The sequence below is a fragment of the Heptranchias perlo genome, chromosome 41, assembly GCF_035084215.1.
Source record: "Heptranchias perlo isolate sHepPer1 chromosome 41, sHepPer1.hap1, whole genome shotgun sequence".
NCBI lineage: Eukaryota > Metazoa > Chordata > Chondrichthyes > Hexanchiformes > Hexanchidae > Heptranchias > Heptranchias perlo.
This window is the reverse complement of record NC_090365.1, coordinates 4,410,081-4,422,158: the sequence shown is the minus strand read 5'-3', so window position 1 is coordinate 4,422,158 and position 12,078 is coordinate 4,410,081. Positions and strand designations below refer to the sequence as shown.

General features: G+C 45.9%; 1 protein-coding gene and 1 long non-coding RNA gene across 2 annotated transcripts in view; one reads left to right on the top strand and one right to left on the bottom strand.

Annotated features, from left to right (window-relative positions):
* The window catches only part of map3k10 (mitogen-activated protein kinase kinase kinase 10), a 53,999-nt gene that overhangs the window by 10,948 nt on the left and 30,973 nt on the right, over positions 1-12,078 (bottom strand). Inside the window, exons 2-5 of the mRNA XM_067974938.1 lie at positions 8,459-8,639; positions 6,267-6,415; positions 3,340-3,515; positions 1,247-1,487 (exon numbers count right to left, since the gene is read on the bottom strand). Of these exons, the coding sequence (XP_067831039.1) occupies positions 1,247-1,487; positions 3,340-3,515; positions 6,267-6,415; positions 8,459-8,639 (747 nt within the window). The remainder of the gene's footprint in view (positions 1-1,246; positions 1,488-3,339; positions 3,516-6,266; positions 6,416-8,458; positions 8,640-12,078) is intronic.
* The window catches only part of LOC137305966 (uncharacterized), a 44,361-nt gene continuing 35,169 nt past the window's right edge, over positions 2,887-12,078 (top strand). The window contains exon 1 of the long non-coding RNA XR_010958797.1: positions 2,887-3,536. This is a non-coding gene — a long non-coding RNA (uncharacterized lncRNA). The remainder of the gene's footprint in view (positions 3,537-12,078) is intronic.

The window sequence follows — 12,078 nt, the reverse complement described above, 5'->3', positions numbered from 1 at the left end:
TTATATTTCAAGCACAAAGTGTATTAAAACAAAGGTGGCTTCTCCTGTCCCATGGCTCAGCCTGCGGCGTGGAACTGAGCTACACAGAACAGGAAGATCCCAGGTTTGATCCCTTGTCTTTGGTGGGTTAGAGAGAGTGCTGGCCAGAGCCCCTGGGAGAAACTGGCTGAGGATAGGATTGGGCTCAGCTATGATACTCCCTATGGTTGTATAGCCTGCTGGCATGTGAGCCTAGATTTTTCCAATCGGTGTTATTTTAAGGCCGGGAGTAATATATTTAAAATAAGGCTGATTGGAAAATCTAGACTCCATTGCTTAGGCTCATGAAGAATGGGCTCTTGCTCCAGGAGGGAAATAAAGAAAGAAACTGAGCGAGTGCTGCCCTCTCAGGTGGATGTAAAAGATCACACGGCCACTATTTCGAGCAAGAGCAGGGGAGTTCTCCCCGGTGTCCTGGGGCCAATATTTATCCCTCAACCAACATCACTAAAAACAAGTTATCTGGTCATTATCACATTGCTGTTTGTGGGATCTTGCTGTGTTCAAATTGGCTGCCACATTTCCCTACATTACAACAGTGGCTACACTTCAAAAAGTACTTAATTAGTTGTAAAGCACTTTGGGACACCCTGAGATCGTGAAAGGTTCTATAGAGATACAAGTTCTTCAAAGGAAACCATCTCCTCTCATCTGGGTGTATCATGAGTACAAAGTTCTGCCATCACTGTACACCAAAACACCACACATTGCTACCTGTCCACTTCAGCCCTCATATTACCCCTATACCTGTTGGCTAGGCATCAGTCCTTCCTCATGTCATGATTGACCAGTAATCTAGGTTGACACTCCAGTGTCCGTACTGAGGGAGTGCTGCATTGTCAGAGGCGCCGTCTTTCGGATGAGATGTTAAATGGAGGTCCCGTCTGCCCACTCAGGTGGACGTAAAAGATCTCAGGACACTAGGCAGTTCTCCCCTGTGTCCTGGCCAAAATTTATCCCATAACCAACATTACCAAATCCTGGTCATTATCACATTGCTGTTTGTGGGGTCTTGCTGTGTTCAAATTGGCTGCCGCGTTTCCTACATTACAACAGTGACTACACTTCAGAAAGTACTTCATTGGCTGTAAAGCGCTTTGGGACACCCTGAGGTCGTGAAAGGCATCATATGAATGCAAGTCCTTTCGTTTTTTTTACAACTGATCCCTTAAACCACGTCGAGCCCTCCCAGAAACGCAGCACACACCTGATGGTAAGCTGATGCGGTTTCCGTCTTTTAGCTTCAACCTGCTTTTCTTGAAATTGCCTTTGCGCTTTTTGACTTTGGGCTTCTCCTGGTACAGCTGGCGCATGATTATGTTCAGTTCGCGCTCCACGATGTCGATCTCGCGTTCCGCCAGCTCCTGCTCCCGTCGCCGAAGGACCTCTTCCTGGTTCTTCTGCTGAAGGGCAGCCCTGGTCAGCTCCTCCTCCCAGCTGCGCAATTCCTGGAATCGGAAGAGATACTCTAAGCTGTCGGGGCCTGTGCCGATTGTGACTGCCTCGCACTATACACAAGTCTTATGTACAATCTGTTAGAAATTCTACATCTGTGTTTGCCTCCTGTCCACAAAACCTTACTTTATTAGCGAGTCTTTGGCTCAGTGGTAGCATTCTTAACACCTTGGAGAGGGTGCAGAGGAGATTTACTAGAATGGTACCAGGGATGAGGGACCTCAGTTATGTGGAGAGACTGGAGAAGCTGGGATTGTTCTCCTTAAAGCAGAGAAGGTTAAAGGGAGATTTAATAGAGGCGTTCAAAATTATGAGGAGTTTTGATAGAGTAGATAAGGAGAAACTATTTCCACTGGCAGGAGGGTCAGTAACCAGAGGACACAGATTTAAGATAATTGGCAAAAGAACCAGAGGGCTATTAGGAGAATTTTTTTTATGCAGCGAGTTATTATGATCTGGAATGCACTGCCTGAAAGGGCAGTGGAAGCAGATTCAATAATAACTTTCAAAAGGGAATTGGATAAATATGTAAAGGAAAATTAGAGCAGGGACTAATTGGATAACTCTTTCAAAGAGCCCGCACTGACTCGATGGGCTGAATGGCCTCCTTCTGTGATATATGATATATGATTCCCGCCTGTGAGTCAGAAGATGCAAGGTTTGAACCCCGTCCCAGACAGTCCCAGTGAGTGAAGACCGAAGCTCCAGCTATGAATTCTGGATTGACGTCCAGTGGGATTCTTGCATCCGGTGGGTGTGGATGGCCCCTCCCTCATCATATGGATTGTGAGAGCCCATAAAACCTTCTTGGCCTTATAGGACTACCCACCCTATCGGCTGGTATAAAGATGGTTGCGGCCATGGAAGGAGCATTCACAGACTGTTAATCAGCCTGCAAATCCTTCTACTACTTAACACTATTCTCCGAGGGAAGAGTGTGAAGATACAAAAACAACTCCCTGTTGTTACACCTTGTCAACTTTTTACCCCATTATAAATTCTTGTTTCCATATTTATAATGGTACTTTCCTATGTAAACATGTCACACAGGAATTACATCCTTCTGCCAGTGGTGGTGCTATAGCACCTTGTTTTTGTTTATCCCAACTCCTTCGCCTGTACTGCAGAGAAACTCCAATGCTCAAACGAACTCTACTTGTCTGCTTCCCAAATTACCCCCAGTTTTGTATCTTAACTATATAAATAATCAAGTTATCACATAAGAATAAGGACGGAATGAATGACATAGGGACTGAATTACCTGGTCCAATTAGCACCCCCCCTGCCCGCTAACCCTGCAACAGTTGAAGACTAAACGTGCTCTTGACTCTCCCTATGCAATGCCACAGAAGATCAACTAGTATTTATACTTTTATGATAGTTGGAGGTTATTAAAAAAAAAAAATCAAAATGGAAGACCTCATTTTCTGAGCAGTCAGCTCTAGACTGCCATTGTGAGCAGGAAGGGCATAAATAGGGAAAGAAAAACAAACATGGATAAAATATTGAATTACACGGACTTGCTGCTGCATTGGGGAAATAATGCTTGGGATGGCCCTATATGAATGTCTACATAACATTACAATCTCACCTTTAGGCTTGGGTTTCTGTGATAGAGAAGAGCTGATTAGCAGCCTGATCCACATCAGCTCAGTTCGACTGTATTTACCTCATTTGCCTCTCTTTTCTCTGCCGACCGATATCACTTGTTGGTCAACCTAGTGGGAGGTGAGCCTGATGGACCTTCCAACTCCCTGTCCAGTTATTCCCATCCTCCTGCGTACGAGTCAGTGAAGGACGGTGGAACTCGTCCTATGTGAACCCACCAGCCATGTGCTCATTTACCTTTTCCTTTGTCCGTAGCTCATCGAACATCTGCTGGATCTCCAGCTTCCAGTCTTCCTGCAGGGAGTGAAATGACTCCAGAGGCATCTCGAAGAGTGACGACTGCTCGATAGCGACGAGCTGGGCTAGGATAGCCGTGAATGAAGGTCTGCTGTGGGCATCCGAGTTCCAACAATCTGTCACCAAACACGTTCACAGTAAGAAACTCTACTTTTCTACTGACCACACAATGTAAGAATTAGAAAATATCTGTTAGCTGCTAGTAGTTTTCAGTATGGTTTTATATCCAATGTCCAGTAAGAGTGTTGGATATCCCAATTGGAGAAGCAATCAAAGTTGTCTAAATTAGACCCCAACACAGTATTAATGTTCTTCCACTAGTATATTCCAGCAACTCTTTTCTGGACAGGGTGCAAGGAAAACTTTTTTGTTTGGTGACCTTTCTCTCACCGCTAGCTTCAAACGTGTGTCTAGAGTGCAATCTTTCTAGGCTCTTTTTGATTGATACTGGCATGGCCATGGCTCCTCTCGGTCCTCCTCAGCTGCAAATACACCATCCTATCTGCTCGGAAGTCCCCACTGTATTAAAATCACAACTCATTGCACCATCTCTAACTCACTCCTTTCCAAGACCTTGAAACTCCTTCCCTTCCTCTGTCTAGCTTTCCTCCTGCAATCTACAAGCTTTTAAAACTCAATCTGGGCATCTCCGAACACCACAGTTGGACTTAAATCATCTTTTCTCCGACTATGTTCAATGGATCTTTGCCTTTCACTCAGACTGTGCGTGCTCTGTCTCTGACCCCTTGCATCCATTATTGGAAACAGGAATCCATTTAGACTCCAAAGAAACAGAATTTTGGATCTGATTGTGCCTCTTTGTGATAATCTAGTCAAGGGTCTCAAGCAATCAAACTCTTTGATCACTGTCTGTAATTCACTAACCTGTTAAAGTTTAAGAATATGAAATGGTGAATTTATCTTTTTAACTTGTTTTTGTGGTGAAGTCCATTTGTTTTGAAAACCCAACTAATATATTTATTGGATGACATTCATCCACTAATTTAGTTACATCTTCAAAGCCATTGAAGGACAAAAAGGATTGTGAATCTTTGGAATTCTCTACCCCAGAGGGCTGTGGATGCTCAGTCATTGAGTATATTCAAGATTGAGATCGATACATTTTTGGACACTAAGGGAATCAAGGGATATGGGGATTGGGCAGGAAAGTGGAGTTGAGGTCGAAGATCAGCCATGATCTTAACGAATGGCGGAGCAGGCTCGAGGGGCCGAATAGCCTACTCTGGCTCCTATTTCTTGTGTTCTTATGACTGATTGCTTCCAAATCCAAGTTGATGACTCCACACGGTCTCAATGCTCTTCAGATGATCTACAAGACGTTCAAACATTTCTAACATTGTAAAAACAACAGATGTTGAGCTAAATGATCCATTTCTAATCTTTGTTGTTCTATAAAAATTTTGACAAAAAATGATAGCCCTCATGTGTCCTGATCAACATTTATCCCTCAATCAAAACCTCTTTTTTAAAAAAAAAAGATTGTCTGGTCATTTATCTCATTGCTGTTTGTGGGATCTTGCTGTGTGCAAATTGGTTGTTTCTCTGCGTTACAGCAGCAACTGCACTTCAAAATACTTCATTGGCTGTGTAGTGCTTTGGGACGTCCTGAGGATGTGAAAGGTGCGTTTGTTTTTTCTCTGTTATGTGAACACTCCTCACATCACAATGATGGAAATCTAAATTTTCTTCTTGCTTCCCTCATTTTTCAATTTAGTGCTCATCAAGGTGAAGTATGTTGGTGCTGGGGAATGGAATAATTTCCATTTCAGGCACCCAGTGTCAACATCAAACACTCCTAGGTCAGGTGAATCATAGCCAGGTACAAATCAAAGCTCCCCCAACCTCAGAAATGCATCCCCTACTGTACCAATGTGAAATTTATTCCATTTCCTACACTGACCATCTTCAGGCCTGTCTGAGTGACCTTGCCAATCGAGGGGCCGTTATGTGCTGTAGGCCATGCCCACTCCCAACCGGACTCCCTAACCCTAACCCTAATGCAGTGCAAACTCATTTCAGATAGGAGCCTAACAGCCAGTAGAGACTTTCATCCCATCCAGTCTGGGCTGGATTTGAACCCAGCTCCTAGAAGTCAAAGCCCATCGTCCCACCCATTGCCCTTCTGAGAAGGATATTCAATTAGTATGGGGTTGATGTTATGCTAAAAAAAAAATGAAAGGTCTCTAACCTGACCAAAGGGTGTTGTGGTATAATCTAACTGCACTGTGCCAGGACTGGTAAGATGCTGGTTCTCCCACAGGGTTTACTATATTGTGGGCTCTTGATCGCACCGTGCCATCACAGGGAGGCACGAAGCCTGGCTGCTTTCCGCCCTTGGTGGAAGAGTTCACCCCGAGAAATTCTCACTCGCCTACTCGCTGGTTACTGAGTCCATCGCAAAAATACCCAACCACAACAAGGTGTCGTGCAGGGATGGGAACCTGGAAAATTAAAAGCAAGGAGATGTGCAGCAATGGCCCTGGGGGATTCGCTCCGATTTTCCCCTTTTCCCTGCGAGAAAATGGCAACCCTGCAGGTCCGCACCCAGTCACTTTGGGAATCCTGGGCACGGATCCACATCCTCCCAGTCTGTGGGTGTAAGTAGACCAACACACTTGTTTTTACACCAATACAGATTCAGATATCAATTACTTTTGTGACGTGACTCACAGCACCTCCCAGAAGATGACTTCCACGACCAGGGCCAAAGGACTCGGGCGATGGATTCCTGCGTGACGATAATTTTAATGGAATTCTGTTTCGCCCTAATGCTTGACTTGAACTCTCTCTCTGTGCGGTAACGCCTGAGACACATCGTAATCAGGTCTCGCGCACTGGTTTCTTACCTTCCATGAGTTTGCCGAAGGGCTCAGGGCAGGTGCTTGGGATGGGAAGGGTCAGTTTATTCACGGCCACTCCGTAGGCCACAGCTAGTCCATCGATCTCGCGATATGGGACCTCTCCTGTCAGCAGCTCCCACAACAGGACTCCGAAGCTGAGGAAGAGAGTGAGCGAAAGGAGAATCAAAGCCATAGGAGAACAAGAGGATGGAAAATGAGAGGCTCATTCGGCCCATCAACCTCAGTCTCGGAACCCTTTTCGAACAACTTCAACTTTGTTTTCTTAAATGTGCCCATCGAGTGGAAATTTAAACATTTTCCATTTCAGAACCACAGGACAAATATAGCACAGCTAAACAGTACAAGTGGCTCAGTGGGTAGCGCACTCTTGTCTGAGTCAGAAGATCGTGGGTTCAAGTCCCACTCCAGAGGCTTGAGCACATAACCTTGGCTAACACTTCAGTGCAGTACTGAGGGAGTGCTGCACTGTCGGAGGTGCCGTCTTTCAGATGAGAAGTTAAACCGAGGCCCCGTCTGTCCCCTCAGGTGGACCTAAAAGATCTCACGACAGTTTCTGGAGCAGATCAGGGGAGTTCAGTTCAACATTTCTCCCTCAACCAACACTCCCAAAACAGACTAACTGGTCATTTATCTCATTGCTGTTTGTGGGATCTTGCTGTGCGCAAATTGACTGCCATGTTTCATGCATTACAACAGTGCCTACACTTCAAAAAAATGTAAATGCTTTGGGACATCCTGAAGTCGTGAAAGGTGCAATAGAAATGCAAGTTTTTTGGTTCTTTAAAAGGCTCTGTTGGTTTGGAGTTGAATAAAAACTTTAAATACTGTTTCGAGTTGATAGTTAATTTTTGAACTGGTTTCTGTGGAATATACTTTTTTAAAAGTTATTTCTTAAGCAATAAAAAGGACCCGATTCTTCTCCCCGTCTCCTGAAGGTGTTGATTCAGGCGGGGGTACAGTTCTATGGACACCTGCCGTCCAGTACCTCACCTGAATGGGTATTCTTCACGTGAGCCTAGACACTGAACTTCTGCAAGCTGTTAAACTGGGGGGAGGTGGAGGAAAGCAGACAGCGGTCCTGTCCTCCCAACGTCTGCACACGTGCATACTTTCAAGCAGGGGGACACCGGCTTGTCAGCAGCAGGAGCCCTCGCTGATTTGCCCCTTCCCAACCCTGATGCATCGAGGCTAATTGTAACACCTCACTCTCCGCCTCAGCTGACTTGACACAGACTGGGGTGGCGGGGAGGGGAGTGGAGGGGGAGAGGGGAAGGGGGAGGGGAGTGGGAGAGAGGGGAGGGGAAGGGGAGAAGGGGGGAAAGAGAGGACGGTTGAACCCAGAATCTTCTAGTCTGTATGTTTCAGCCCCAAACACTGGATGCTGCATTTACTAACCAAGATACAACAACAACAACAACAACAACACCTTGCATTTATATAGCGCCTTTAAAGTAGGAAAACCTCCCAAGGCGCTTCACAGGAGCGTAATCCAAAAATTGACACCAAGCCAAAGGAAGAGATATTGGGACAGGTGATTAAAAGCTTGGTCAGAGGTAGATTTTAAGGAGCATCTTAAAGGATGAGAGAGGTGGAGAGGTCTAGGGAGGGAATTGCAGAGCTTAGGGTCTAGATGGCTGAAAGCATAGCTCTCAATGGTGGGGCGAAGGAAGGGAGGATGCACAAGAGGACAGAATTGGAGGAACGTAGAGTTGTCGGAGGGTTGTAGTGCTGGAGCAGGTTAGAGAAATAGGGAGGGGGAAATATGGAGGGATTTGAACACGAGGATGAGAATTTTAAAATCGAGGCGTCGCTGGACCGGGAGCCAATGTAGGTCAGCGAGCACAGTGGGTGAGGGGTGAACGGGACTTGGTGCGAGTCAGGATACGGGCAGCAGAGTTTTGGATGAGTTCAAATTTACGGAGGGCGGAAGATGGGATGCCGGCCAGGAAAGCGTTGGAATAGTTGAGTCCGGAGCTGAGGGTTTCAGCAGCAGATGAGCTGAGGCAGGGGCGGTGATGGGCTATATTACGGAGGTGGAAGTAGGCGGTCTTGGTGATGGAGGGGACATGGCTATCAGGGAAAGCTGGAATATTTTTGCCTTTCAGATGTTTTTTTTTTGAGCGTTTCCCCGATCGTCCTTTGCAGCAGTGAAGTCGAGTTTGCAGTGTCACCAGTACCTCCACACGTCACTGCTCTTGGAGAACAGAGACAATTTGATGACTTCAGGAGCCATCCAGGCGTAGGTCCCGGCGGCACTCATTTTGGTCGTTCGATGCCACTCCCGCGCCAGCCCAAAGTCCGTGATCTTCAAAGTTTTGTTGGCGAGGTCATCATCTTCTGCCTTCTCGAGAATCAAAACTGAAAAACACGAGAAAAAGAAAAATTAATAAAAAAAAAAAAGCCACGCACACATCTCACTGGGGAGTCCACTTGTTCTTCCTGAACTCTGAATGTCCCTTTCCTACACACTCTTCATCCTCCCTGTCTTCGATATCAAGACTGGTTGACTATAAATAGCCGGATGAAGACTGCCCAAGAATTCAGCCAGCAACAGGAGGAGACTTTCATCCCATCAGTCTGGGTTGGGTTTTGGAGGATGGTGACTAGCAACTGCTCGCCCAGGTCCCCAAGGAAGGGAGCAGCTTTATCTTCTTTGCTTTTAGAGACCAAACATTCCAGGCAGAGATGTGAGTCTCAGAAAAGTGGACACAACCATTTGGCAGGGTTTCATTTGTAGACAATACATCATTTCTTCTCCTCCTCTATATCTCCCTCTCTCTTTGCCCAACAATCTCAAATGCACCAATTCCCAGTTCAAGGCAAGCGATCTGTTCCCAGGTCTCTCCTGAGGTTACCAGTCAGAGGTTTGTGAGATTGGCCTCACTCCCCCAGAGAGCAGGCCTCCCAACTTTGTTAAAAACAGGCTCAGCTCTACTGATTTTAAAGGGGTTTTCAGTCCGTCTTTATCCTTTCTGCAGTCACTCTCCTTTAAGCGTTTTAAAACATGTCATCTACACAAAGAAAGATAAGAACTTGCATTTATATAGCGCCTTTCACAACCTCAGGATGTCCCAAAGCGTTTTACAGCCAATGAAGTTCCTTTTGAAGTGTAGTCACTGTTGTAATATAGGAAACGCCGCAGCCAATTTGCGCACAGCAAGATCCCACAAACAGCAATGAGATAATGACCAGATAATCTGTTTTAGTGATGTTGGCTGAGTGATAAATATTGGCCCAGCACACCAGGGGAGAATTCCCCCGCTCTTCTTTGAATAGTGCCATGGGATCTTTTACATTCACCAGAAAGGGCAGACAGGGCCTCAGTTTAAACATCTCATCCGAAAGGCAGCACCTCTGACAGTGCAGCACTCCCTCAGTACTGCACTGGAACAGTGCAACCTCTGGAAACCAATCCTCTGACGTTAGCTTTGTTGCTGATGAAAATTGATGGGAAGTTTTAACACCCTCTAACTAATTCCTGCACATCCCACGACAGTAGATAAGAAAATGTAGATTGCCGTCTATTTATTTATAAGTTTTGAAAGTGCAGATGTGTTAAAAATAAAAGTTAAAGCCAGGCATTTCTTGCTGGTTTCGTCTGACCTGAAGCCAGAGATTTCTAATCACCTGCTAATTGGCAAACCTCCCTCACTGACAGCAATTATCCTCTAACTAACTTCGGGATTTAGAGCAATGAGACTTTATGGCCATAAAGGGACAGACCATCCTAAACGCAGATTTGCTTTGAAGCCACATGGAATAGAGTTCTCTCATTATAAAACTGCACGTCATCAACTTACTGTGAACAAAACCCATTTTAAAAAACACACACAGACTTTGGGTATCTCATTTTCTAGACACCCCACTGAGAAACCAGACTATTGAGTCCAAAATCCATTAGATGACAGCCCTAGGAGCGATGGGACATCAGTCTTCACCTGCAGTTCACCACAGTGTAAGCTCCTGGTTCGTGGGGAGTTCCTGAGTATATAGGCCAGGCACTTCCTCGTAAGTAAAGAGGAGGGGGTGAAATATCTACAGAATCAATACAGAAGGATGAAAGAAAGAACTTGCATTTATACAGCAGATTCTCACATCTTCAATGTATCCCAAAGTGCTTCACAATCAATGAATTTATTTTTGAAGGCAAACACAGCAGCCAGTTTATGAAGTGAAGGAAAGACCAGGTAATCTGTTTTTTTGGTGGTGTTGATTGAGGTAACGATGTTGGACAGGACACAGGAAGAGTTCCTGCTCTTCTTCGAATAGTGATGTAGGATTTCTTTACACCCATTTGAACGACCAGAACGGACAAATAAGGCCTTGGTTTCACATCTCATCCAAAAAAAAACACCTCCAACAATGTTGCACTCCCTCAGTCCTGCACTGAAGTGTTAGTCTAGATTATGTGCCCGGAGTAGGGTTTGAACCCACATCCTTCTGCAAACAACTGAGCCACGATGACACTTGAGATTCTATGGATACTGGGGCATCCCTGTTTTCCTTGACTTTTTTTTCAGAAAAGAAGTAAAGGGAAGAGGATTGAAGCTTGGCCATAGGCACATGAGCCACGTGTAGGTGTACACGCACGCACACACGTGATAGATGAAGATAAGGCAGGCCATCAATGGTGAGCACCACTGGAGGAGTGTGCGGTGAAACAGGGTGGGTAGGAGAGTGAAGGAAGTGGAGAAATATAGTGATACAGAGTGGGGGTAATGGATTGTTCCTACTTCATTCACTGTCGCTCACAGCTCGACTGAAGCAAGCAACGATTGCATGTTCACTGCCTTTATTTCCCCAGACAGCTGTCAACTGTGTAAACTCTCCTTTGTTTGTATCCTGAATCTCTTTCGATTTGTTTCTCCGGTCACCGCAGATCCAGCCCTGGAACAGATAATCTTTATTTTGACGTGGTGTTTGCGGAAAATTCGACAATGAAAACACCAAACCTCTGATTTATTATTTTTGTTTTGAAATCAGAATCTATTCCATCCATTTACTGCTGTGCCTCATCGTGTGGGGACGTTCCCCATTAAGCTTCACAATGACATCTCACCAGTGGCCATGCAGCCCTTTGAACTCGAGCCCCAATTTCCTCCCTTTTCCATCCCCCCCTCCCCGACCCCGGCCATCCTGTCCAGCTTTGTACTCGCCACCCACCTGATTTTTTTTACTGGGCAGTCTGGATTGTTTGGTTTTTTTTTATTCGTTCATGGGATGTGGGCGTCACTGGCGAGGCCGGCATTTATTGCCCATCCCTAATTGCCCTTGAGAAGGTGGTGGTGAGCCGCCTTCTTGAACCGCTGCAGTCCGTGTGGTGAAGGTTCTCCCACAGTACTGTTAGGTTGGGAGTGCTTTAGTTGGGAATATCCAACATGTGTTGTCACGGGGAGAGAATAACTCATCAAGACTATCAGTGCGTCTTATGGTTGACGCTCGCATCAGTCCTACTGTTTGAAGGCTTGTTTTCTGCTTGTGTGGAGAATTTAAACGGTAACTTTCCACCTATTTAAACTTCCTGCGTGAATGGTGAAAATTTAAAGAACAAACTTCCCCACAAGTCGCGGGAGTCGGGATGCTGGGCAATGCGGAGGACTTGGTGGCAGCTGGTTCATCAAAGATCAATCTCTGCTTCGCCCCCCCCACCCCCGGCCCCTCAATCTGCCCCAGGGCGTGTTCCCCTGTCATGCCTCTTATCCTGTCCGTGCCGTGACCCTACCCTGCCCTCTCACCCCCACTCCCTCCCATCCAAACTTGGTGGAAGATAACTCTAGGGTTTTATTGGCGGCTGCAA